Genomic DNA, 26,498 nt, shown 5'->3' with positions numbered 1-26,498 from the left:
GAAATAAAATTCTTTACACACAAGTAAATGCTGAGAGATTTTGTCACAACCAGGCCTGCCTTACAATAGCTCCTGAAAAAAGCACTAAATATGGAAAGGAAAAACCAGTACTAGCCCCTGTAAAAACATACCAAATTGTAAAAACCATCGACACTATAAAGAAACTGCATCAACTAATAGGCAAAATAACCAGCTAGCATCATAATGACAGGATCAAATTCACACACAACAATATTAACCTTAAATGCAAAAGGGCAGAATGCTCCAATTAAAAGACACAGTCTGGCAAATTTGATACAGAGTCAAGCCCATCAGTGTGCTGTATTCAGGAGACCCATCTCATGTGCAAAGACATACATAGGCTCAAAATAAAGGGAGGGAGGAATATTTACCAAGCAAATGGAAAGCAAAAACAAAAACAAAAACAAAAAACAAAAAACAGGGGTTGCAATCCTAGTTTCTAATAAAACAGACTTTAAACCAACAAAGATCAAAAAAGACAAAGAAGGGCATTACATAATGGTAAAGGGATCAATGCAACAAGAGCTATCTATCCTAAATATATAGACACCCAATACAGGAGCACCCAGATTCATAAAGCAAGTTCTTAGAGACTTATAAAGAGATCTAGATTCCCACACAATAATAGTGGAAGACTTTAACACCCCACTGTCAATATCAAACAGATCAATGAGACAGAAAATTAACAAAGATATCCAGGACTTGAACTCGGCTCTGGACCAAGTGGACCTAATAGACGTCTATAGAACTCTCCACCCCAAAGCAACAAAATATACATTCTTCTCAGCACCACATCGCACTTATTCTAAAATTGACCACATAATTGGAAGTAAAACACTCCTCAGCTAATGCAAAAGAACGGAAATCATAACAAACAGTCTCTCAGACCACAGTGCAATCAAATTAGAACTCAGGATAAAGAAACGCACTCAAAACTTCACAACTACATGGAAACTGAACAATCTGCTCCTGAATGACTACTGGGTACATAACAAAATTAAGGCAGAAATAAATAAGTTCTTTGAACAATGAGAACACATGGACACAGGAAGGGGAACATCACACTCCAGGGACTGTTGTGGGGTGGGGGGAGGGGGGAGGGATAGCATTAGGAGATATACCTAATGCTAAATGACGAGTCAATGGGTGCAGTACACCAACATGGCACATGTATACATATGTAGCAAACCTGCACATTGTGCACATGTGCCCTAAAACTTAAAGTATAATAATAATAAAATAAAATAAAAAGAAAAGAAAAGAAAAAAAATAAGTTCTTTGAAACCAATGAGAACAAAGATACAACATACCAAAATCTCTGGAACACAGCTAAAGCAGTGTTTACAGGGAAATTTACAGCACTAAATGCCCACAGGAGAAAGCGGGAAAGATCTAAAATTGATACCTTAACATCACAATTAAAAGAACTAGAGACCAAGAGCAAACCAATTTAAAAGCTAGCAGAAGACAAGAAATAACTGAGATCAGAGCAGAACTGAAGGAGATAGAGACACGAAAAACCCTTCAAAAAATCAATGAATCAAGGAGCTAGTTTTTTGAAAACATTAACAAAATAGATAGACCTCTAGCCAGACTAATAAAGAAGAAAAGAGGAACAATCAAATAGACACAACAAAAAATGATAAAGGGAAGATCATCACTGATCCCACAGAAATACAAACTAACATAAGAGAATACCATAAACACCTCTATGCAAATAAATTAGAAAATCTAGAAGAAATGGATAAATGCCTGGACATATACACCCTCCCAAGACGAAACCAGGAAGAAGTCAAATCCCTGAATAGACCAATAACAAGTTCTGAAATTGAGGCAGTAATTAATAGCCTACCAACCAAAAAAGGCCCAGGACCAGACAGATTCACAGCCAAATTCTACCAGAGGTACAAAGAGGAGCTGGTACCATTCCTTCTAAAACTATTCCACACAATAGAAAAAGAGCAACTCCTCCCCAACTCATTTTATGAGGCCAGCATCATCCTGATACCAAAACCTGGCAGAGACACAACAAAAACAAGAAAATTTCAGGCCAATATCCCTGATGAACATCAATGCAAAAATCCTCAATAAAATACTGCCAAACTGAATCCAGCAGCACACCAAAAAGCTTATCCACAATGATCAAGTCGGCTTCATCCCTGGGATGCAAGGCTGGTTCAACATCTGCAAATCAATAAACATAATCCATTACATAAACAGAACCAATGACAAAAACCACATGATTATCTCAATAGACGCAGAAAAGGCCTTCGATAAAATTCAATACCTCTTCATGATAACACTCTCAGTAAACTAGGTATTGATGAAACATATCTCAAAATAATAAGAGTTATTTATGACAAACCCACAGACAATATCATCCTGAATGGGCAAAAGCTGAAAGCGTTCCCTTTGAAAACCAGCACAAGACAAGGATGCCCTCTCACCGCTCTTATTCAATGCAGTATTGGAAGTTCTGGCCAGGGCAATCAGGCAAGAGAATGAAATAAAGGGTATTCAAATAGGAAAAGAGGAAGTCAGATTGTCTCTGTTTGCAGATGACATGATTGTATATTTAGAAAACTCTATCATCTCAGCCCCAAAGCTCCTTAAGCTAACAAACAAGCAACTTCAGCAAAGTCTCAGAATACAAAATCAACGTGGAAAAATCACAAGCATTCCTATACACCGATAATAGACAGAGAGCCAAATCGTGAGTGAACTCCTATTCACAATTGCTACAAAGAATAAAATACCTAGGAATACAACTTAAAAGGGATGTGAAGGACCTCTTCAAGGAGAACTACAAACCACTGCTCAAGGAAATAAGAGAGTACACAAACAAATGGAAGAACATTCCATGCTCATGGATAGGAAGAATCAATATTGTAAAAATGGCCATACTGCCCAAAGTAATTTATAGATTCAATGCTATCCCCATCAAACTACCATTGACTTTGCTCACAGAATTAGAAAAAAACTTTAAATATCATATGGAACCAAGAAAGAGCTGGTATAGCCAAGACAATCCTAAGCAAAATGAACAAAGCCAGAGGCATCATGCTACCTGACTTCAAACTATACTACAAGGCTACAGTAACCAAAACAACATGGTACTGTACCAAAACAGATATTTAGACCAACAAAACAGAACAGAGGCCTCAGAAATAACGCCACATGTCTACAACCATCTGATCTTTGAAAAACCCGACAAAAACAAGCAATGGGGAAATGATTCCCTATTTAATAAATGCTGTTGGGAAAACTGGCTAGCCATATGCAGAAAAGTGAAACTGAACCCCTTACTCACAACTTATACAAAAACTAACTCAAGATGGATTAAGGACTTAAAAGTAAGACCTAAAACCATAAAAACCCTAGAAGAAAATCTAGGCAATACCATTCAGGACAAAGGCATGGGCAAAGGCTTCATGACTAAAACACCAAAAGCAATGGCAACAAAAGCCAAAATTGACAAATGGTATCTAATTAAACTAAAGAGCTTCTGCACAGCAAAAGAAACCATCATCAGGGTGAACAGACAACTTGCAGAATGAGACAGAATTTTTGCAATCTATCCATCTGACAAAAGGCTAATATCCAGAATCTACAAGGAACTTAGGCAAATTTGCGAGAAAAAAAAAAAGCCCCATCAAAAAGTGGGCAAAGGATATGAACAGACACTTCTCAAAAGAAGACATTTATGTGGCCCACAAACATAAGAAGAAAAGCTCATCATCACTGGTCATTAGAGAAAGGCAAATCAAAACCACAATGAGATACTATCTCATGCCAGTTAGAATGGCAATAATTAAAAAGTCAGGAAACAACAGATGCTGGAAAGGATGTGGAGAAATAGGAGCGCTTTCATACTGTTGGTGGGAGTGTAAATTAGTTCAACCATTGTGGAAGACAGTGTGGCAATTCCTCAAGGATCTAGAACCAGAAATACCATTTGATCCAGCAATCCCATTACTAGGTATATTCAAAGGATTATAAATCATTCTACTATAAAGACACATGCACATGTATGTTGACTGCGGCACTGTTCACAATAGCAAAGTCTTGGAACCAACCCAAATGCCCATCAATGATAGACCGGATAAAGAAAATGTGGCACATACACGCCACGGAATACTATGCAGCCATAAAAAAGGATCAGTTCATATCCTTTGCAGGGACATGGATGAGGCTGGAAACCATCATTCTCAGGAAACTAACACAAGAACAGAAAACCAAACACCACATGTTCTCACTCATAAGTGGGAGTTGAACAATTAGAACACAGGGACACAGGGAGGGGAACATTACACTCTGGGGCCTATCAGGGGTTGAGGGCCTAGGTGAGGGATAGCATTAGGAGAAATACCTAATGTAGATGACGGGTTGATAGGTGCAGCAAACCACCATGGCATGTGTATACCTAGGTAATAAACCTGCACATTCTGCACATGTATCCCAGAACTTAAAGTATAAAGAAAGGCCTGGCGTGGTGGCTCACCTGTAATCCCAGCACTTTGGGAGGCTGAGGCGGGTGGATCATGAGGTCAGGAGATTGAGACCATCCTGGCCAACATGGTGAAACCCCGTCTGTACTAAAAAAAAAAGAAAAAAGAAAAATTAGCCAGGCTTGGTGGCATGCACCTGTAGTCCCAGCTACTCAGGAGGCTGAGGCAGGAGAATCGCTTGAACCCAGGAGGCAGAGGTTGCAGTGAGCTGAGATCATGCCACTGTACTCCAGCCTGGGCAACAGAGCGAGATTCTGTCTCAAAAAAAAAAAAAATCCTCAATATATTACTCATCTTTTAACATCTTTTACTCTTCCTTTTTTTAAAAAAAAAATCTCTATTTCTCTATGTACGCTATAGAGAAAACATTTTTGCATTTTCTTCAAATCCCCTAATTCTCTTTTTAATTATGCCCAGTCAAGTTATTATCCTATTATCCTGTTGAATTTATTAGATCAACTATAAGAAAAAAAACTGATGTATTGATGGGTTGGGTTGAATGTGGAGAATAAAGGGAAGGGATAAGAGGTAACTCAAAGGTTTCATGCTTTGGAACTAGATACAAGTTTGAAACACTGAAAAAGAACAAGACGTGTGATAGGAGGCCTTGGAGATTGTGATATTTTGGGGGACATGTTGAAAATGGGATGTTTCTGAGACATACAAGTGGAAGAATCAAGCAGGCACCTAATTATTCATGTCTGGAGCTCAGTAGGAAAGCCAGTACTACAAAGACAAATTGTGAATTCTATGAAGTCTCTGTATTAACTCAGGCTTTACATGAAAGTGTAAAGAGATTTCCTAGCAGGGAGAGCATAGAGTGCGGAGAGAGACAAAGATTGAGCTCAACCCAGGGAAGGACTGAATGTGCAAAGGAGTCAGAGACAGAGAATCTGGGGAGGTAAGAGCAAACCAAAAAACAATCATGATAAAAATTCATCATTTTAAAAAGGAGACTGTGGCTGCAACCACCACTAACATTCCTTCCTCTGCTGTCTCCATGTTGTAAAAGGAACATAAACTCAGATTGCCCCAGAGCTGTGGTGGGCAGTCCAGGAGTGCCAAGCTGGGCTCTATAGCCAGCACTCAAGTGGGAGAGGAGCCTACACTCAGAGTATTGAGAGGGGCATGGCTGCAACTGTGAGAAAATATAAGGAAGCCACATGACTGAGCAAGAGCCCACCAACTGATCAATACACCTAAGTACCACCTACTCGATCACACCTCAAGGCTTCAACACCAAAAATACCTCATTAACGGACTCCTTTGAGAAACCAAAGACAAAAAGCCGGCTACAAATAAAGACCCTGCACAAAGGCTCAGCTCCATGAAAAACATGCAGAAAAGAAGTCTATTGACTATAGCAATCTACACTACAGTTAAAGGAACATCCACATGCAGAGATGAAAAAGAACCAATGCAAGAATACTAGTAACTCAGATGGTCAGAGTGTCATATGTCCTCCAGATGATTGCACCTGTTCTCCAGCAAGAGTTCTTAACCCTGTTGAGCTGGCTGAAATGACAGTATTCAGAACATAAATAGAAATGAAGATCATCGAGATTCAGGAGAGTGGCAAAGCCCAATCCAAGGAAACTAAAAACCACAATAAAATGATACAGAAGATGAAAGATTAAATAGCCAGTAGATATAAGAACCTGACAGAGCTGACAGAGCTGAGAAACACACTACAAGAATTTCACAACACAATTACAAGTATTAACAGCAGAACAGACCAAGCTGAAGAAAGAAAATTAGAACTTGAAGCCTGATTCTCTGAAATAAGACAGTCAGACAAAAATAAAGAAAAAAGAATGAGAAGGAATGCACAAAACCTCCAAGAAATATGGAATCATGTAAAGAAGCCAAATATACGAATCACTGGCATCCTTAAAAGGGATGAGGGGAAAGCAAACAACTTAAAAAACATATTTTAGGATATCATCTATGAAAACTTCCTCACCTGGCTAGAGAGGCCAACAGTCAAACTCAGGAAATACAGAGAACCCCTGCAAGATTCTCCCCAAGACACATAATCATCAGAATTTTCCAATGTTGAAATGAAAAACAGAATGATAAAGACAGCTAGAGAAAAAGGGCAGGTCACCTGCAAAAAGGGAACACCATCAGGATAACAGCAAACCTCTCAGCTCTAACCCTACAAGCAAGAAGAGGTTGGGAGCCTATATTCAACATTTTTAAGGAAAAAATCTTCAACCAAGAATTTCACATCAAGCCAAACCAAGCTTCCTAAGCAAAGGAGCAGTGAGCTGAGATCACGCCACTGCACTCCAGCCTGGGCGACAGTGAGACTCCATCTCAAAAAAAAAAAGCAAAGGAGAAATAAGATCCTTTTCAGATAAGCAAATGTTGAGGGAGTTTATTACCACCAGACCTGCCTCACAAGAGATCTTGAAAGCACTAAATATAGAAAGAAAAGACCGCTACCGGCCAATACAAAAACACTTAAATACACAAACCAGTAACACTATAAAGCAACAATACAAACAAACCAGCATAGTAACCAGCTAACAACACAATGACAAGATCAAAACCACACATGTCAATACTAACCTTGAATATAAACAGGCTAAATGGCTCCATTTAAATGGTACAGAATGGCAAGCTGGATAAAAAGGCAAAATTCAATGGTATGCTGTAAGAGACCAGTCTCACACATAATGACACGCACAGGCTCAAAATAAAAATAAAAAAAAAATGGAGGCAAATCTACCAAGCAAGTGGAAATCAGAAAAAATCAGGGGATGAAATCCTAATCATAGACAAAACAGACTTTAAATCAATAAGGATTAAAAAAAAAGACAAAGAAGGGCATTACATAATGTAAAGAGTTCAATTCAACAAGAGTTCAATTCAACAATTTAAATATCCTAAATACATGTGCACCCAACACAGGGGCATCCAGATTAATAAAGCAAGTTCTTAGAGTCATACAAAGAGACTTAGACTCCCACACAATAATAGAGACTTCAACAGTCCACTGAAAGTATTAGACAAATCATTGAGGCAGAAAATTAACAAAGATATTCATGACCTTAACTCAACATTGGACCAAATGGATCTGCTAGATCTCTACAGAACTTTCCACCCAAAAACAACAGAATATACATTCTTCTCATCACCACATGGCACATACTCTAAAACTGACCACATAATTGGACATAAAACAATCCTCAGCAAATGCAAAAAAATTACACCAAACACACTCCTGGATCACAGTGCAATAAAAATAGAAGTCAAGACTAAAAAAAAAAAAATGCCCAAAACCATGTAATTACATGGAAATTAAACAACATCCTCCTGAATGACTTTTAGGTAAACAATGAAATTAAGTAAGATATCAAGAAATTATTTGAAACTAATGAGAACAAAGCTACAACATACCAGAATATCTGGGATACAGCTAAGGCAGTGTAAAGAGGGAAGTTTATAGCACTAAATGCCCATGTAAAAAAGTTAGAAAGATTTCAAATTAACAAGCTAACATCACAGATGAAAGAATTAGAGAAGCAAGAGTAAATCAATCCCAAAGCTAGCAGAAGACAAGAAATAACAAAAATCAGACCTAAACTGAAGGAAATTGAAACCAAAAAAACCTTAAAAGATCAATGGATGAAGCTGGAAACCATCATTCTCAGCAAACTATCGCAAGAACAAAACACCAAACACCGCATGTTCTCACTCATGGGTGGGAATTGAACAATGAGAACACATGGACACAGGAAGGGGAACATCACACACCGGGGCCTGTTGTGGGGTGGGGTGAGCGGGGAGGGATAGCATTAGGAGATATACCTAATGTTAAATGACGAGTTAATGGGTGCAGCACACCAACATGGCACATGTATACATATGTAACTAACCTGCACGTTGTGCACATGTACCCCAAAACTTGAAGTATAATTAAAAAAAAAAAAAAACTGTGCTGGGTGTGCTACTAAACACCCAATCTTGCAAGACCATCATTAAAGTCTCACTTTCGCTGTTAAAAAAAAAAAAAAAAGATCAATGAATCCAGGAATTGGCATTTTGAAACAATTACTAACATAGGGCACTAGCTAGACTAATAAAGAAAAAAAGAGAATAGATCCAAATAAACACAATTAGAAATGATGGAAAGGATATACCACTGGCCCCACAGAAACAAAGATAACCATCAGAAACTACTGAAAACGCCTCTACACACACACACTAGAAAACCTAGAAGATATGGGTAAATCCCTGGAAACATACACCCTCCCAAGTCTGAGCCAGAAAGAAATTGATTCCCTGCACAAACGAATAATGAGCTCTGAAACTGAATGAGTAATAAATAGCCTACCAAGAAAAAAAAAAAAAAGGACAAGATGGATTCACAGTAGAATTCTACCAGATGTACAAAGAGAGCTGGTACCATTCCTACTGAAACTACCACCAAAAATTGAGGAAAGCGGACTCCTCCCCAACTCATTCTATGAGGCTAGCATCATCCTGATACCAAAACCTGGTAGAGACACAATGAAAAAAGAAAACTTCAGGCCAATACCCTTGATGAACATTGATGCAAAATCCTCAACAAAATACTTGTAAACAAAATGCAGCAGCACATCAAAAAGCTAGTCTACCACAGTCAAGTAAACTTTATCCTTGGGATGCAAAGTTGGTTCAATGTACACAAACCAATAAATCTAATTCATCACATAAACAGAACTAAAGGAAAAAAACATGATTATCTCCATAGATGCAGTAAAGGTTTTTGATAAAATTCAACATCTCTTCGTGTTAAAAACTCTCAATTAACTAAATATTAAAGGAACATACCTCAAAATAATAACAGCCACCTATAACAAACCCACAAACAACAGCATACTGAATAGGGAAAAGCTGAAAGCATTCCCCTGGAAAACTGGCACAACACAAGAATGCCCTCCCTCACCACTCCTGTTCAACATAGCATTGGATGGTCTGGCCAGAACAATCAGGCAAGAGAAAGAAATAAAGCATATTTAAATAGGAAGAGAAGAATTAAAAGTATCCCTTTTTGCAAATGACATGTTTTTATATCTAGAAAACCCCATAGTCTCGGCCCAAAATCTCCTTCAAATGATAAACAACTTCAGCAATGTTGCAGGATACAAAATCAATGTACAAAAATCACTAGCATTTCTATACACCAACGACAGCCTAGCTGAGAGCCAAATCAGGAATTGAATCCCATTCACAATTACCACAAAAAGAATAAAATATCTAGGAATACAGCAAACCATGGAGGTGAAAGATCTCTACAATGGGAATTCCAAAGTGCTGCTCAAAGAAATCAGTGATGACATACACAAAAAATATAAAAACATCCCATGGTCATGGACAGGAAGATCAATATCATTAAAATGGCCATACTGCCCAAAGCAATTTACAGATTCAATGCCATTCCTGTCAAACTACCAGTGACATTCTTCACAGAACTAAAAAAAAAAAAAAAACTATTTTAAAATTTATATGGAACCAAAAGAGAGCCCAAATGGCCAAGGCAATCCTAAGCGAAAAGAACAAAACTGGAGGCATCATGTTACCCAACTCCAAACTATACTATGGGGCTACGATAACCAAAACAGTATGGTGCTGGTACAAAAACAGACACATAGACCAATGGAACAGAATAGAGAGCCCAGAAACAAGCCCACACACCTATGACTGTCTTTGACAAAGCCGACAAAAACAAGCAATGGGGAAATGACTCCCTATTAAATAAACGGTGCTGGGATAACGGGCTAGTCATAAGCAGAAGATTGAAACTAGACTCCTTTTTTACATCATATACAAAAATCAACTCAAGATAAATTAAAGATTTAAATGTAGAACCCAAAACTATAAAAACCCTAGACAACTTAGCCAATACCATCCTGGACACAGGAATGGGCAAAGATTTTATGACAAAGACAGCAAAAGCAATCATAACAAAAGCAAAAATTAACAAATGGGATCTAATTAAACTTAAGAGCTTCTGTACAGCAAAAGAAACTATCAACAGAGTAAACAGACAACCTACAGAATGGGAGAAAATGTTTGCAAACTATGCATCTGACAAAGGTCTAATATCCAACATCTGTAAGGAACTTAAACAAATTTACAGAAAAAAGCAAACAATCCCATTGAAAAGTGGACAAAAGACATAAACAGATACTTTTCTAGAAAAGACATACATGCAGCCAAAAAGCATATTTTAAAAAGCTCAGTATCACTGATCATTAGAGAAATGCAAATTAAAACCACAATGAGATATTGTCTCACACCAGTCAGAATGGTTATTATAAAAAAGTCAAAAACTTACAGATGCTGGCAAGGATGTGAAGAAAAAGGAACACTTATACACTATTGGTGGTAACGTAAATTAGCTCAACCATTGTGGAAAGCAATATGGTGGTTTCTCAAAGAGCTAAAAGCAGAACTACTGTTGGACACAGCAATTCCATTACTGGGTATATACCCAGAGGAATATAAATCATTCTACCATAAAGACACATGCATGTAAATGTTCATTGCAGCACTATTCACAATAGCAAAGATATGGAATCAACCTAAATGCCCAACAATGACAGATTGGATCAAGAAGATGTAGTACACATACACCATGGAATACTATGCAGCTATAAAAGAGAATGAGATAATGTCTCTTGCAGAACATAGATGGAGCTGGAGGATATTATCCTAGGCAAACTAATGCAGGAACAGAAAACCAAATACCACATGCTCTCACTTATAAGTGGGAGCTAAATGAGGAGAACTCATGCACACAAAGAAGGGAACAACAGACACTAGGGCCTACTTCAGGGCAGAGGGTGGGAAGAAGGAGAGGAGGAGAAAAAAATAACTATTGGGTACTAGGCCTAGTACCTAGGTGACAAAATTATCTGTACAACAAACCCCCATGACACGAGAGTTTACCTATAAAACAAACCTGCACATGTACCCTCGAATCTAAATTAAAAGTTTAAATAGTAGAAAATCACAAAATTTAAAAAAAGAAAATAGCTATACTTACCATGCTTATGGATTTGCTGATGTTCATACTTCTTAAGGGTAGAATATTTTCAACAACTGGGAGAGGAATGGGACCAGGTAGGAGCTTCCCTTTGGCATAGCTTCCATTCCATAGAAAAAGAAGAATCAAACAAGAAGGACGAAACACCCAATGAAGCGATCCATTGATGTGCTTTGTGTAAACACAACGGAAAGCTTAGAGTCGAAATATTTTATGAGCACAAAGTGTAAGATAATCACCAAACATAGACTAAGCCTTTGAACTTTGGATAAATATTTTTAAATCTTTGATAGACTTTAATCTACTGGCAGAAATAAAAACAAAAATCAATTTGGTATTGATCAATTTCTAAGTTTTCACTGGAAATTTCAACTAAAGGTAACTCATTTTTATAAAAATATGAACAAATTAAAACCAAAATTAGTAGAAAGAGTGAAGTAATAAAGCTCAGAACAGAAATAAATGAAATAAAGATTTTTAAATAATTTATAAGATCAACAAAACAAAGTTATTTTTTGAAAAGATAAACAAAATTGACTAACATTTATCTAGAATAACTAAGATAAAATTGAAAAGACTCAAATAAATAAAATCAGAGACGAAAAAGAAGACATTTTGACCAACACTGAAGAAATACAAAGGATCATAAGAAGGTATTATGAGTGGCTATATGTAAACAAAACTGAAAACATAGAAGAAATGAATAAATTTTGTTACACATACAACCTACTAAGGTTAAATTATCCTTTCTGATTTAAAAAAATTGAATATTAAGGGCAAAAATTTTGTAGAATGTCCGGGACATTTTTCATTTGGATTAATTCATCCTGAATTAAAATAACAGCAACTAAAAGTCATCTGAGGATTCAGTGATAATTTGAATTGCATTTTAGCTCTAAAGCAATTAATTTTCAAAACTGTCAGTTTTAGAAGGAAACACTATCAAATGGACATGCTGCCTAGGATGGTGCCTTTAGAAGAAGGTGCTGAGTAAACATGTGACGAATTAATACATGCATTTTGAAATTGATAGTTGCACAGACTATGTATTGTAAACTGGAGTGTTATAATATGGGAGCTCAATGTATTCAGTTGAAATTCCTGACTTAGCTATGTATTGTTTGTATAAACTTGAACATTTACTTAATTTTGTTAAGCTGCAGGTCCTACTGTAAAAATAAGGGTAAACATTTAAGTACCTCTCAGGATTTTTTGAGAAGTAAGTAGGTGGCCCACAATAAATAATTTGCATTGTTTTTGGTCAGCAGTAGTCTTTAAAAATCAAGTACTATTATTAAATAGTAAAATTAAGTAAATCTGTATGCTAAATATTAATTTCATGCTTCAGTTCATTTTATTTTGTAATATTTGGATTTTAATGTGTCAACTAGTCCCCAAAGGAGTGGAATACAAAATTTGAAGTCTTCTTTGAGTAAATGAACTGTATAAATCTCAATGCCAAGTTTGTTTTAAAAATTGAATTGCTGTGCGACTGACAAATGTCTTGCAAATATCTTTTAGTCTTTCATTTTCCCCTTTTCAGTGTTTTCACTCCCTCCTCTCTCTCCTCTCTGGCTCCACTTACACACATTTTAAGAAATAAAAGCAATATATTAAAAACGAGGCTGGGTCCTGCAGGGATGGGTGCTGCTGAGATCAGGTAAAATGACTAAAAGGGATGCCAAGTGCTTTGCCAGACACATGTTGGTCATTCACCAACTGACGCAAAACTCAATGCAAGTGGTTGAACTCTTAGCCACAGAACATACTGAGACTCTACTGCTGATCTTCCTGTGGTAAGACACAAAGGGAAGCCCAAAGAAGAGAGTTACAAGTTCCCTCCCTGTGAAATTCATCCCTTTTCAATAATCCCTTGGGGAACTGCCCAGCCCCTCTTCTGTCCAGTTTTTGGTCAGGCAAGACCTTCTTTAACATTTATAGAGATTTACTGTCTCAGATACTATTCTAAATGCTTAAGTATATGAAATCATTTAACCCTTACCACAATCCCATGTGGAAGATCTAATTACTACCTCATTTTACAGATGAAGAAAATGAGGCACAGAGAGCTTAAGTTTCTTGCCCTGCATCACAGTGAAGTGGCAGAGCAGAGATTCAAACCTAAGCATTCTGATGCAAGGATTTGTGCTTTCATCATCTTACCATCTCTGCAAAGCCTTCACCAATTGCCTCAAGCATATTGTACTGTAATTCCTCGATACTCACTTGGAATACATTTGTTTTCATAAATGTCTAGAACATCACTGTCCAATAGAAATAAAATGTGAGTAATAAATGTGAGCCACATACATAATTTTGAATGTTCTAGTAGCCACATTTTAAAAAATTAAAAGGAACAAGTGAAAATAATTTTAAAGCTATACTTTATTGAACCCAATTGTGATGTTTAGTTTTATGTGCCAACCTGGCTACCCTATTGTGTCCAGTTGCTTGGTTGAATAAAAGTCTAGATGGCAGAATAAAATATTTTTCAGATGTGATTAACAATTAAATCTGTATAGTAGATTACACTCCATATTGTGGGTGGGCCACAACCAATCAGTTGAAGGCCTTAAGAGCTAAGACTGTAACATAGAGGCTCGTGTGGTGGCTCATGCCTGTAATCCCAACACTTTGAGAGGATGAGGCAGGAGGATCACTTAAGTCCAGAAGTTCAAGACCAGTCTGGGCAACATAGTGAGACCCTCCCATCTCTAAAAAAAAAAAATGTTTTAAATTAGCCAGGCATGGTGTCATGTGCCGGTCGTCCCAGCTATTCAGAAGGCTGAGATGGGAGAATCACTTGAGCCTGGTAGGTTGAGGCTGCAGTGAGACATGATTGCACCACTGCACTCAGCCTGGGCAAAAGAATGAGATCCTATTTCAAAAAAAAAAAAAAGACTGTAACATAAAAAATTTACCTGTATTATCTTTGCTAGGACTTTGTATTAGTCCATTTTCACACTGCTATAAACAACTGCCTAAGCCTAGGTTATTTATAAAGGAAAGAAGTTTAATTGACTCACAGTTCCACCTGGCTGGGGAGGCCTCAGGAAACTTACAATCATAGCAGAAGTTGAAGGGGAAGCAAGCACCTTCTTCACAAGGTAGCAGGAAAGCAGGTGTAGGGGACTGCCAAACACTTTTAAACCATCAGATCTAGTGAGAATTCATTCACTATCATGAAAAGAGCATGGGGAAACTGCTCTTTGATTCAATCACCTCCCTCAACACAGAGGAATTACAATTTAAGATGAGATTTGGGTGGGGACACAGAGGAAATCCATATTATTCCACCACTGGCCCCTCCAAAATCTCATGTCCTTTTCCATTTCAAAACCAATCATGCCTTCCCAACAGTTTCCCAAAGTCTTAACTCATTCCAGCATTAACCCAAAAGTCCAAGTCCAAAGTCTCATCTGAGACAAGGCAAGTCCCTTCCACATAGGAGCCTGTAAAATCAAAAGCAAGTTAGTTACTTCCAAGATGCAATGGGGGTACAGTCATTCCTGTTCCAAATGCCAAAACAAAGTGGCCATAGGCCCCATGCATGTCCAAAACTCAGCAGGGCATTCATTAAATCTTGAAGCTTCAAAATAATCTCCTTTGACTCCATGTCTCACATCCAGGGCATGCTGATACAAGAAGTGGGCTCCCGGAACCTTGGGTAGCTCCACCCCTGTGGCTCTGCAGGATACAACCCCCACAGCTGCTTTCATAGGCTGGTATTGAGTGCCTGTGGCTTTTCCAGGAGCAAGAAGCAAGCTGTCAGTGGATCTACCTTTCTGGGGTCTGGAGGATGGTGGCCTTCTTGTTATAGCTCCACTAGGCAGTGCCCCAGTGAGAACTCTGTATGGGGGCTCCAACCCCACATTTCCCCTCTATGTTGCCCTAGTAGAGGTTCTCCATGAGGGCTCTGCCTCTGCAGCAAACTTCTATCTGGACATCCAGGTGTTTCCACACATCCTCTGAAATCTAGGCAGAGGTTCCCAAAGCTCAACCCTTGTCTTCTGTGCACCTGCAGGCCCAACACCACATGGAAGCTGCCAAGGCTTGGGGCTTGCACTCTGAAGCCACAGCCTGAGCTGTACCTTGGCCCCTTTTAGGCATGGCTGGAGCTGGAGAAGCTGGAATGCCAGTCACCATATCCCAAGACTACACAGAGCAGCAGGGCCCTGGGCCTGGCCCATGCAATTATTTTTCCCTCCTCTGCCACTGGGCCTGTAATGGGAGAAGCTGCTGTGAAGATCTCAGACTTGCCCTGGAGACATTTTCCCCATTGTCCTGGCTCTTAACACTCAGCCTCTTGCTACTTATGGAAAATCCTGCAGTTGGAAGGAATTTCTCCCCAGAAAGTGGGTTTTTCTTTTCTACCACATGGATGGGCTGCAAATTTGCCAAGCTTTTATGATCTGCTTCCCTTTTAAGCATAAATTCTGATTTCAGATCATCTCTACATGAACACATATGACTGTACACATTCAGAAAAAGCCAGAATAGGCATCTTCAATGCTTTGCTGCTTAGAAATTTCTTCTGCCAGACACCCTAAATTATCTCTCTCAAGTTCAAAGTCCTACAGAACTCTAGGGCAGGGATAAAATGCTGCCAGTCTCTTTGCTAAAGCATAGCAAGAGTGACCTTTATTCCAGCTTCTAACAACTTCCTCATCTCCATCTGAGACCTCCTCAGCCTTAATTTTATTGTCCATATCACTACAATTTTGGTTAAAATCATTCAACAAGTCTCTAGGAAGTTTCAACCTTTCCCACATCTTCCTGTCTTCTTCTGAGCCTTCCAAACTCTTCCAACCTCTGCCCATTACACAATTCCAAAGTCTCTTCTACATTTTCAAGTATCTTTATAGCAGTGCCTCAACTCCCAGTACCAATTTCCTATATTAGTCCATTTTCACACTGCTATAAAGAACTACCTGAAACTGGGAAATTTATGAAGGAAAGAGGCTTAATTGACTCACAGTTCTGCATGGTTAGGGAGGTCTCAGGAAACCTACAATTATGGTGAAAGGCAAAAGGAAGCAAGCACCTTCTTCACAAGGCAACAGGAGAGAGTGGTGGTGGGGAGTGCCAAACACTTTTAAACCATCAGATCTAGTGAGAACTCACTCACTACCAGGAGAATAGCATGGAGAAAACCGCGGCCATGATCCAATCACCTCCCACCGGGTCCCTCCCTCAACATGTGGGGATTACAATTCAAGATGAGATTTGAATGAAGATACAGAGCCAAACCATGTCAGGCTCCCATAACAAAACAGCACAGACTGAGTGGTTTAAACAAGAGAAATGTATTTTCTCACAGTTTTGGAACCTGGAAGTTCAAGATCAAGGTATTGGCAGGTTTGGGTTCTCCTGTGGCTTTTTTTTTTTTTGGCTTGCAGACAAGGCCTTTTCTCTGTTCAAGAACATCCCTGGTGTCCTATTGTATCAGCCCCCCACCCTTACAGTCCCATTTAATCTCAATTGCCTCTTTAAAGGCTCTCTCTCCAAATACAATTTCACTGGGGGTTAGAACTTCAACATATGAATGTGGGGAAGAGACACAATTCAGTTCATAACACTGCCTGAGTTACCAGCCTGCCTAGTCTGCCCTGTGGATTTCTGACTCAAAACTGCAACATCAGCTCTAACCTTAATCTCCAGGCTGCTAACACAGTCTACAAATATCAGAGTTGCCAGCTTCCATAATTACAGGAGCCAATTCCTTAAAATAAATTCCTTTCTCCTCTCTCTCTCTCTGTCTCTCATTCTTTGTGTGTGTGTGTGTGTGTGTGGTATATATGTAACAGGATATTATGTATATACACATGTATATACACCTACATATATACACACATATATTATGTGTATATGCATACATATGTATATATACATATACATGTGTGTTTACATATACGTAAGTATATGGCACATATGTGTGTATTTATATATACATAATGCGTGTGCATTTACATGTAAATATATGTATATACACATGTGTATGTGTGTATAAATAAATGTATATACATGTGTGTATGTGTATATATCCTATTACATATATAAATTAAATATATAACATGTAATTATGATCTCCTATTAATTCCACTTCTCTGGAGAGCCCTGATACACCAGTGTATGTTAAATGTTATTATTCCTACATGTCATCAATATAAAAATTATTAATGAGATATTTTATGTTTTATGCATACTATGTTTCTGAAATCTTGTTAGTATTTTGTGCTTTTAGCACTTATCAGTTTGGACTGGCCACATCTCAAGTGCTGGATAATCACATGTGGCTAGTGGCCATCATATTGGGCAGTGAAGGTCTAGAGCAGACAGGCAAGGTGAAGCAGAAAGAAGAACAAAAATGAAGACAGACCAGGGTTTTAACTCCACCCTGTTACTGAGGCTCAGTGAATGCTAGCTATAATTTCTATGCTCCTAACTGGAGAACCTCCCTGAGCCTTGGTTTTCTCATACATAAATGAGGGATAATAGTACCTCCCTTAGAGAGCTGTTATAAAGATTCATTGGAAAGCCCCTCACAGAGTGCTTGGTAAAGGGTAGATGCTCAATAAATATCAGGCACTTTCTTTTCCTCTTAGTCTTCATATCTGTTTTCCTGCCACCCCTCTTCAAGGAAAAAGTCTGCTTATTTTACCTTTGTTTCCCCAGCCTGGCCTAGTGGTAGGTGCTCAGTAAGTCACTGTAGAATTAATGAGTGGTCTTAAGTTACTATAGTGGAATATATCCAATTGCTAATTTAGATTTTCCTTTAATAAATCATCCTTTAAAACACTTTGGCAAGACTTGCAAGTTGTGGAGCTGTTGACATTGTAGCTGGTGGTCCAGTGGAGAAACGGTCCAAGGTTTAGTTTGGGGATTGGAGGGAAGAGCCTGTTAAGGGAAAGGAAATGTGGCAGCATCACAAACAAAACAAACCAGATGGGATGAACCACAGGCATCTGTGTCATAAGAGTACAACAAAAATTTTTAATTCAGTTACTGAAGATAAATTTGAAAAGTGTTAATGAGATGTATCCTCATGAAAGGAAAAAAATAGGAAACACATTCACCCTGGGTCACAAAAATCTAGTTTAGATGAAAAGAATTTGTCCTGCCAGTGAGTACATTAAAGATGTGATTCATTTGCAAAAGTAAAATTTCCTGGTAATATGACATATTATGATGGCATATGATGTATCAGTCTGGGTTCTCTAGAGAAACAGAACCAATAGGAGATATGGAAATATGATATATTATATGGAAATGGCTCCCATGAGTATAAAGCTGACAAATCCTAAGATCTGAAGTCAGCAAGCTGGAAACCCATGAGAGCTAATGGTTCCAGTGCTCAGGCTGGCAGGCTTGAGACTTAGGGCAAGCCAATGTTTCAGTTAGGGTCCAAAAGCAGGGGAAAAAAAAAAGTCCCCTCTCAAAGGCACTCAAGCAGAAAGAGCTTCCTTTAACTCATGGGAAGATGAGCCTTTGTCCGCTTCAGGTTTTCAACGAACCAAACCATGTGGGCCCACCCACATTATGGAGGGCAATCTGCTTTATTCAGTCTATCAGTTTAAATATTAATCTCATGCATCCAAAAACACCCTCACTGATATACCCAGAATAATGTTTGATCAAATGCCTGGGCATCCCATGGCCCAGTTAAGTTGACGCCTAAAATTAACCATTACACCTGATAAATACTCATGACAGATTTCTTTCAGAGCTTACCAAGTCACTAAAATTTGCTTGCAACAAATAGGTCTCCTTTTCTCCCTACTTTGCTTCTTCTCAAGTGAATTATTTTCTTTCCCTCATCCTCATACAAGCTATTGGAGAAACACTTTGGAATGGGAACTAACATCGGCAGCACACCACCACCCCATGCCATGCTTATTACCAGGTACTCATCACACTGTGTCCCCGCCAGAAGCTAGAGAACAGGAGAAGTCATCCAAGTGGCAACAACCTTGGGAAGCCATTGCAGCCCTAACTCTCTTGCTCAGCCTTGTCAATTCAAAAACTCAATCTCGTCAGGGTGTCAAATTCGGTCAAACTTGGGAATTATAATTCATGGAAACTCGATTCAAGAGACTTCTGTACAAATAAACAAAAAGCCATCTTATTAATTACAACAAGAAATACAATTGCCAAGGGGGATCTCTAGCTAAAGCATCCCTTTCTTGTAAAATTATATCGGAAGTCAAATTAGAATTGAAATATTAGGTTAGGGCAAAAGTAATTGCAAGTAATTGCGTCTTTTGCCTTTCAAAGTAATGGCAAAAACTGCAATACTTTTGTACCAACCTAATGTTGATTGCTTGACTTGAATCTAGAGTAAGTGGAAGGTTGATTTAAACAAGATGCTCGATTACACCAAGCAAAGAATGGCTGATGCTGCAATTTCAACAATCATCAGACAGGAAAAAACTTGGAACCCAATTTTGCTAGATTTTTCTGCCATAATGTACCTCATAGATTCTTTGTTTTATTTTTTCATATGCCAGGTGAACCAACTCCCTATCTGTATAACACATTCTTTGTTTCACAAATATTTAACAAGTTGCAAGTCAAATCTTACAGGCCCATAAACTATTTTATCTCATTAAGATGACCCATCTTGCTGCACTCAATTTCCATAAGCTTTCAAAGAAAATCTCACTGTTTGACTTTCTTTTCATTAATATCCATTTAATTCTTACAACAATTCTGTTCTGGTAATCAATTGCTGATTAATAAGTGATCACAAAATGTCATTACTCAAAATAGTAAGCATTTTTATTAATATCATTATTATTCTCAGCATATTCTCAACATCATTTTCAGATCAGGTTACTGGTATAACTGACATTGGAATATTATAACATTTTTAAGTGATGTTTTGAAGCCCTCTTGACCATTCTTGGAAGAAGTAACTTTTCTATTCTCTACTAAACATTCTTCACATTTCATATTGGCTACTGCAGATATGCAGACATTCTTTTTATTCCTCAACACTTAAATACTCATACACCTCTTCTGTTCTTAGAAATGCAGGGAATAACTGCTTCATTGGTTTGTTGGACTATTCCATCTTAAAATGTTAATGAAAGTTAAAACAGGTGATATCCTCTCTTAGACAAACCATTCTTCAATGCCTTAACCTAAAGGAGTTGGTATATTTGAAATATAATCATCAAAGCAAGGTTGGTAGAGAAAAAAAACTGGTCTGGGAAGAGGAGATTTGAAGGTGAAGAATTATTCATTTAAAAAACACATATTACCAGGCATGGTGGTTCACCCCTGTAATCTCTGCACTTTGGAGGATGAGGCAGCGTGGAATGCTTGAGCTCAGGAGTTCGAGACCAAGTTCGAGCAACATAGCCAGACGCTGTTTCTACAAAAAAAAAAGAAAGAAAGAAAAGAAAAATCAGCCCGGCATGGTGGCACATGCCTGTACAACTCAGGAGGCTGAGTGGGGAGGATCATCTGAGCCCAGGGAGGTTGAGGCTGCAGTGAGCTATGAATGTGTCACTGCACTCCAACCTGAGTAACAGTAGTGACACCCTCAAAACATAAATACATAAAATAAAATTTAAAAACACGTATTGACCCACAAGACATAATTATTTGTTAAGAATGACCATTTGGTGACAAGCAGCCCAAGGAGGTAAATTTACTCTTAATAAGTCTTTTTTAACTTTTTTTTGAGAAAGGCCTTGCTATATGCCACCCAGACCATAGTGCAGTGGCGCAATCACAGCTCACTGCAGCCTCCACCTCCCGGGCCCAAGCAATCCTCTCACCTCTCAGCCTCCCAAGTACCTGAGACTACAGGCATGCACCATCACACCCAGCTAATTTTTGTATTTTTTGCAGAGATGGGGTTTCGCCATGTTACCCAAGCTTGTGTCAAACTCCTGGACTCAAGGGATCTGCCCACCTCAGCCTCCCAAAGTGCTGGGATTACGGCGTGAACCAACTCACCTGGCCTAAGCTAACGATTTTTAAAATCACATTAATCTTTATAAAGGTCTTATAATCCCTGGCAAAGTTCCCATGCTGCAAGTCCAGCTTAATAAAAAATGAGACGGCCATTTAGGCATCTAGCCTTAGACCTCATACCTCATGATACTAATACTTTAAGGCTCTCATAAGGGGAACTCACACAAGTCTTAATACTTCACAGTTACTAGAATGCTGAGACCTCAGATGAAATTTTTTTCTTGTGGCTTTCTACAGAAAACCATGAAGTACAAAAATTTGCTTTTAAGCTACTGTACTCATTTATTCAACACATATTTGTCAGGCGTTGCTATGTGCCAGGAACTGAGGTGCAGGGAACACAGCCAGAGCAAGCATGACCCCTGCCCTAAGAAAATTTGCAGTTTGAATAAATGCTCTCAGACCTGCAGTCATTCTGGGACTTTCCACACCTTCCTTCCTTTCTTTTCTTCTTTCTTTCTTTCTTTCTTTCTTTCTTTCTTTAGTGTTACCATCAAATTGCTACTATGGTGTAATACTCAAGAGAACAAATTCTAGAATTAAAATGCTAGGGTTCATAACCTAGTTCCACCAAGAAAAACAATTTTAAAAGAGTCATAAATAATAAATAAATAAATAAATGCCAGAAGAAATCAATACTTAATAATTGAATAATTATAAGTATAATAATTATTACTTCATCAATGCTCTTACGTGAAGCAAAACTCTGAAAGTAGACACTCTAAAGTTCCAGAGAAACTCTCAAAGAGCATTTTTTTGTTTTGATCCCAACTACATTGCTTTTCCTTAAGAAATGGTTTTTACAATATTCTCAGACCACAATCCTTCAATATTTTAAAAATCATTCCATTAAACTTTGCTTTTCTATCTCCCTTGTGAACTCTTGGCCAGTGAGACATAGTTTCATTTTCACTTTTTCAAAATGATAGTATGAAAAAACAGAAGTGAAAGTATGAATCATAATATAATCAGGAGTTCATACTGAGATACCCATTTATAACTCAGAAAACCACGGGGTATTTCCAAACTGATGTCATTCATAGAAAGAATACCATGTGTTGTGGAAGAATAAGAAAAATTACCTAAACCAACTGGGGGATTTAGAATACATGTGGGATATTCCCAGCTAATTATTTTCATTAAAAAAAGTTTTTTACAAAGATCAACTATGTTTCAAATACTTACAGTGACAGTCATCTTGGAAATTACAAACTGGATTCTGGTTATACTTTTTAATTATGATCAGTGAGACAAAGGACATTGAGATTTTACTTTAGAGCACATAATGCCATTATAACTGCATATAACTCAAAGTTATTTATATAGCTCAAGGTTTTATATATATAACTAAAGTTTTATTTTCCTTAAAGAGTTATATAAATACTAAAATAGCCATGAAATCCCATGTAGTTGTTTTACTTATAAGGAAGAATTTTTATAGGAAAAACTGTGAGCCTTGCTCAAATTATTAAAATTGGGCCGGACACGGTGGCTCATGCTGTAATCCCAACACTTTGGGTGGTCGAGGCAGGCAAATCACTTGAGGCCAGGAATTCGAGACCAGCCTGGCCAACATGGTGAAACTCTATCTCCACTAAAAATACAAAAATTACCCAGACATGTTGGCTTGCAACTGTAATCCCAGCTCTGAGATCACGCCACTGCACTTTAGCCTGGGTGACGGGGTGAGATTATGTCTCCAAAAAAAAAAAATTATTAAAATTTATTATTTTTATTGTATTATTTTTGGGGGGGAGGAAATACATATAAATCCCATTTTTCCAACCAATTAAAAATGATTTTTCCCTCTCTCTACTACATCCCACTACATTAAAATTTTTTAAGAACTTAAAAATGTTACAGTATACATGGCATAAATTAATGATCTTAAAGAGATGAAACGTTTCCCAGGAAATATTCTCTTCTAGGTTGCATACACTGGCTTGGAAAACACTTTGGCTGTGTTAGTTCTGCCATATTTGCTCCTATGATGGCTGCTTTGTCAGTTGTTTTGACAGATCCTAATATCCAGTTGTGAGGACAGGCCAGCTATACCTCTTTTCGTTTTTTTTGTTTTTTTTTTTTTTTTTTTTTGAGACGGAGTCTCGCTCTGTCACCCAGGCTGGAGTGCAGTGGCGCAGTCTCGGCTCACTGCAAGCTCCGCCTCCCGGGTTCACGCCATTCTCCTGCCTCAGCCTCTCCGAGTAGCTGGGACTACAGGCGCCCGCCACCACGCCCGGCTAATTTTTTTTTGTATTTTTAGTAGAGACGGGGTTTCACCGTGGTCTCGATCTCCTGACCTCGTGATCCGCCTGCCTCGGCCTCCCAAAGTGCTGGGATTACAAGCGTGAGCCACCGCACCCGGCCTATACCTCTTTTCAATCTGAATGTCCCTGTTGCCTAATCAGCCAACATCCCTGACATGGAAAAGTCATGCCACTCACTAATCTTGGTAATACCCTGGCATGTTCTTTGGTTTCTGAGACCTATCCAAGAGTCCAGTGATAGACCACAATCTCCTGTCCTAACACCTGCTATGAACTGCTTTGTGTTCCTGAATCTTTCAGTGGGGACACAGGTGAATCTGCCAGTAGGATGGTCTGGCCCCATGTAATTTAGAAGTAGATTTTAAAATGTATCAGAAAATCAAGTTTCTCCTCATTCTATATACCAAGAGGAAGTCCACACGGATTAAAGACAAAAGTAACCCTTAAAAATTTTAGGAGAAAATGTAGGAGGCTCTCTCATAACATTAAAGTTAGAAAAGATTTATCAAAATACAAAAAGGTATATCAGTTGTAACAAATGTACCATTCTGGTGTGGGATATTGAAAATGAAGGAAATTATGCCTATGCAGGGGTGGAGGTAGGTATAAGGGAAATCTATGTATCTTCTACTCTATTTTACTATGAGCCTAAAACTGCTCTTAAAAAATTGAGTCTATTGAAATAAAGAAATAACAGAGCAAACCATTATGTACAAAATAAAAAAGAATAAATTTAATGATATCATTTTAAATTTCTATATATTCAACACTATAAATCAAGTTAGAAGGCAAGCAAGTGACAGAAGATATTTACAAGACATTTGAAAAATAGTTGCAGTCTAGAATATTTTAAAAATCCTATAAATGAGGAAGCTACAAAAAGCCCAGTAGATAGATAAATATAAACCTTCAGTTCACAGAACAAAAGCTCTATATGGCCAACAAAGATATGTGGAAAAAAGCTGTCACTTGCTGGTAATAGAAATATGCAAATTAAGACAAGATACTCTTTCATGTCCATCAGATTGGAAAATTTTCAAAAGTCTGACAATGACAAGTAATGGTAAGGAAGTAGGGGAGACAGGAAACTTACAAATTCTTAATGACTGATAATTAATGAACATTGACATTTCACTAAGGCAGTGTAGCATACATTTGCAAAGAAAAATATAAGAGGTTGAAAGAGTACACTGGTATGATTTGGAAAACATTTTTGCACTATCTAGTAAAGTTGGAAATTCAGGACTCAGCAAGTCAACTTCTGAAGCATAAAATCCAGAAACACTTTTGCACAGGGACACAAGAATGCTCCCTGCAGCACTTTCTTTTTTTTTTTTTTTTTTTTTTTGTAATTCCAAAATGTCTGCCATTGGGAGAATGGCTCCTCTTAGTTTCATCTGCCTCAACACTAAGCATCCACTTTCTCTTTAGGATCTTTCCATCCCTTTCTTCATGTAGTTGGAAGCAGGGCACTGACCCTATCTACTTGCTCCCACTGACATTCCTCTCTCCTCCTCCCTACACTCCCCTATTCCCATGGGGATCTCTTCCTACCTTGGAAAGTTCACCTTCCATCCTGTTTCTGGCCAAGACACATCACCTAGGCCCACAAATCGTCCTTAATGTTTCCTGTCCTGGAAATGTTGCCTGACTTCTTCAGATTTAAGGAACTGAAAATTAACAGCCAGAAACATTACCTATCTTACAGTTCCCAGGGCCAGTTACCTTCCTGAATGAGGAGGAACAGGCAGAGAAAAATGTGTATAGAGAGAATAAAAAGCATAGATTAATAACCTCAAATATTATCTTACCATATTCTTCTCCTAGCAAATCTTTGGACAGTGACACCCCCACACGCAAATTGGTGCTTGGTTCTGTGGGTAGAGGAAGAAAGGGAAGCCTGGACATCTGGTGAATTTCTTGGCTCACCTGAAAGTTTCTGTTTATACCTGGAGTAGATGCACCCTCTTTCAACAATATCCCTTTCTGCCCTCATCCTCCCCACCTTGGGAACTTGGCACAAGTATGGGCAGAACTTCCCCTGAACATAATTAGGGAGAGAGGTGCCCTGCCAATATAAAAGACAACTGTACAGGGGAGGGCCCTGTCAATAACTGCAGGTGACTTGGCTGTTCCAGCCATGTTTTCTTCCTCCTCAGTCACCATCCTCCTCCAAATCTCTGTGCTCAAAAAGTCAGAGACAGCCACTCATTTGCGTTTAGGGGAGTGCAGTGAATCTGGCTGTCATATTGGTGTCCAGCCCTTCTCTCACCCAGCATCCATCAACAGGATGGTGTTCCTCTTCTTTTCTTCTCTGTGCCTTTCCATTTCTGATATAATAAGTGAATATACAAATGAGTGTAAAGTCAAAAATCCTCCCATACCTCCCTTAATTTACATATGTGAAGAACTGGGTATGTACTTGACCCCATTTTCTCTTTGGTCAGCACATAAACTGTTTTTAGGTGTTTTTTGTTTGTTTATTTGTTTTTTGTTTTGAGATGGAGTCTCACTCTGTCTCCCATACTGGGGTGCAGTGGCACAATCTCTGCTCACTGCAACCTCTGCCTCCCGAGTAGCTGGGACTACAGGCATGCGCCACCACACCCAGTTAATTGTCATATTTTTAGTAGAGATGGGTTTTCATCATGTTAGCCAGGGTGTTCTCAAACTCCTGAC

At 38.4% G+C, this 26,498-nt stretch overlaps 1 protein-coding gene across 16 annotated transcripts in view; it reads right to left on the bottom strand.

Moving 5' to 3' along the window:
* The window catches only part of LOC129482867 (uncharacterized), a 153,289-nt gene that overhangs the window by 102,289 nt on the left and 24,502 nt on the right, over window positions 1-26,498 (bottom strand). For 4 of the 16 annotated variants that reach the window (XR_010120798.1, XM_063639377.1, XM_055279369.2 and 1 more), the window contains one exon: window positions 20,832-20,944. Coding sequence is in view for 11 of the 16 variants with exons in the window: in XM_063639377.1 (XP_063495447.1) it covers window positions 20,832-20,944 (113 nt within the window). In the remaining 5 variants the exon portion in view is untranslated. The other 12 variants (XR_008657836.2, XM_063639379.1, XM_055279374.2 and 9 more) reach the window with 8 other exon arrangements.

This window comes from Symphalangus syndactylus, chromosome 5 (assembly GCF_028878055.3).
Source record: "Symphalangus syndactylus isolate Jambi chromosome 5, NHGRI_mSymSyn1-v2.1_pri, whole genome shotgun sequence".
NCBI classification, from domain to species: Eukaryota; Metazoa; Chordata; class Mammalia; order Primates; family Hylobatidae; genus Symphalangus; species Symphalangus syndactylus.
This window is presented reverse-complemented; position numbering and strand designations above follow the sequence as displayed.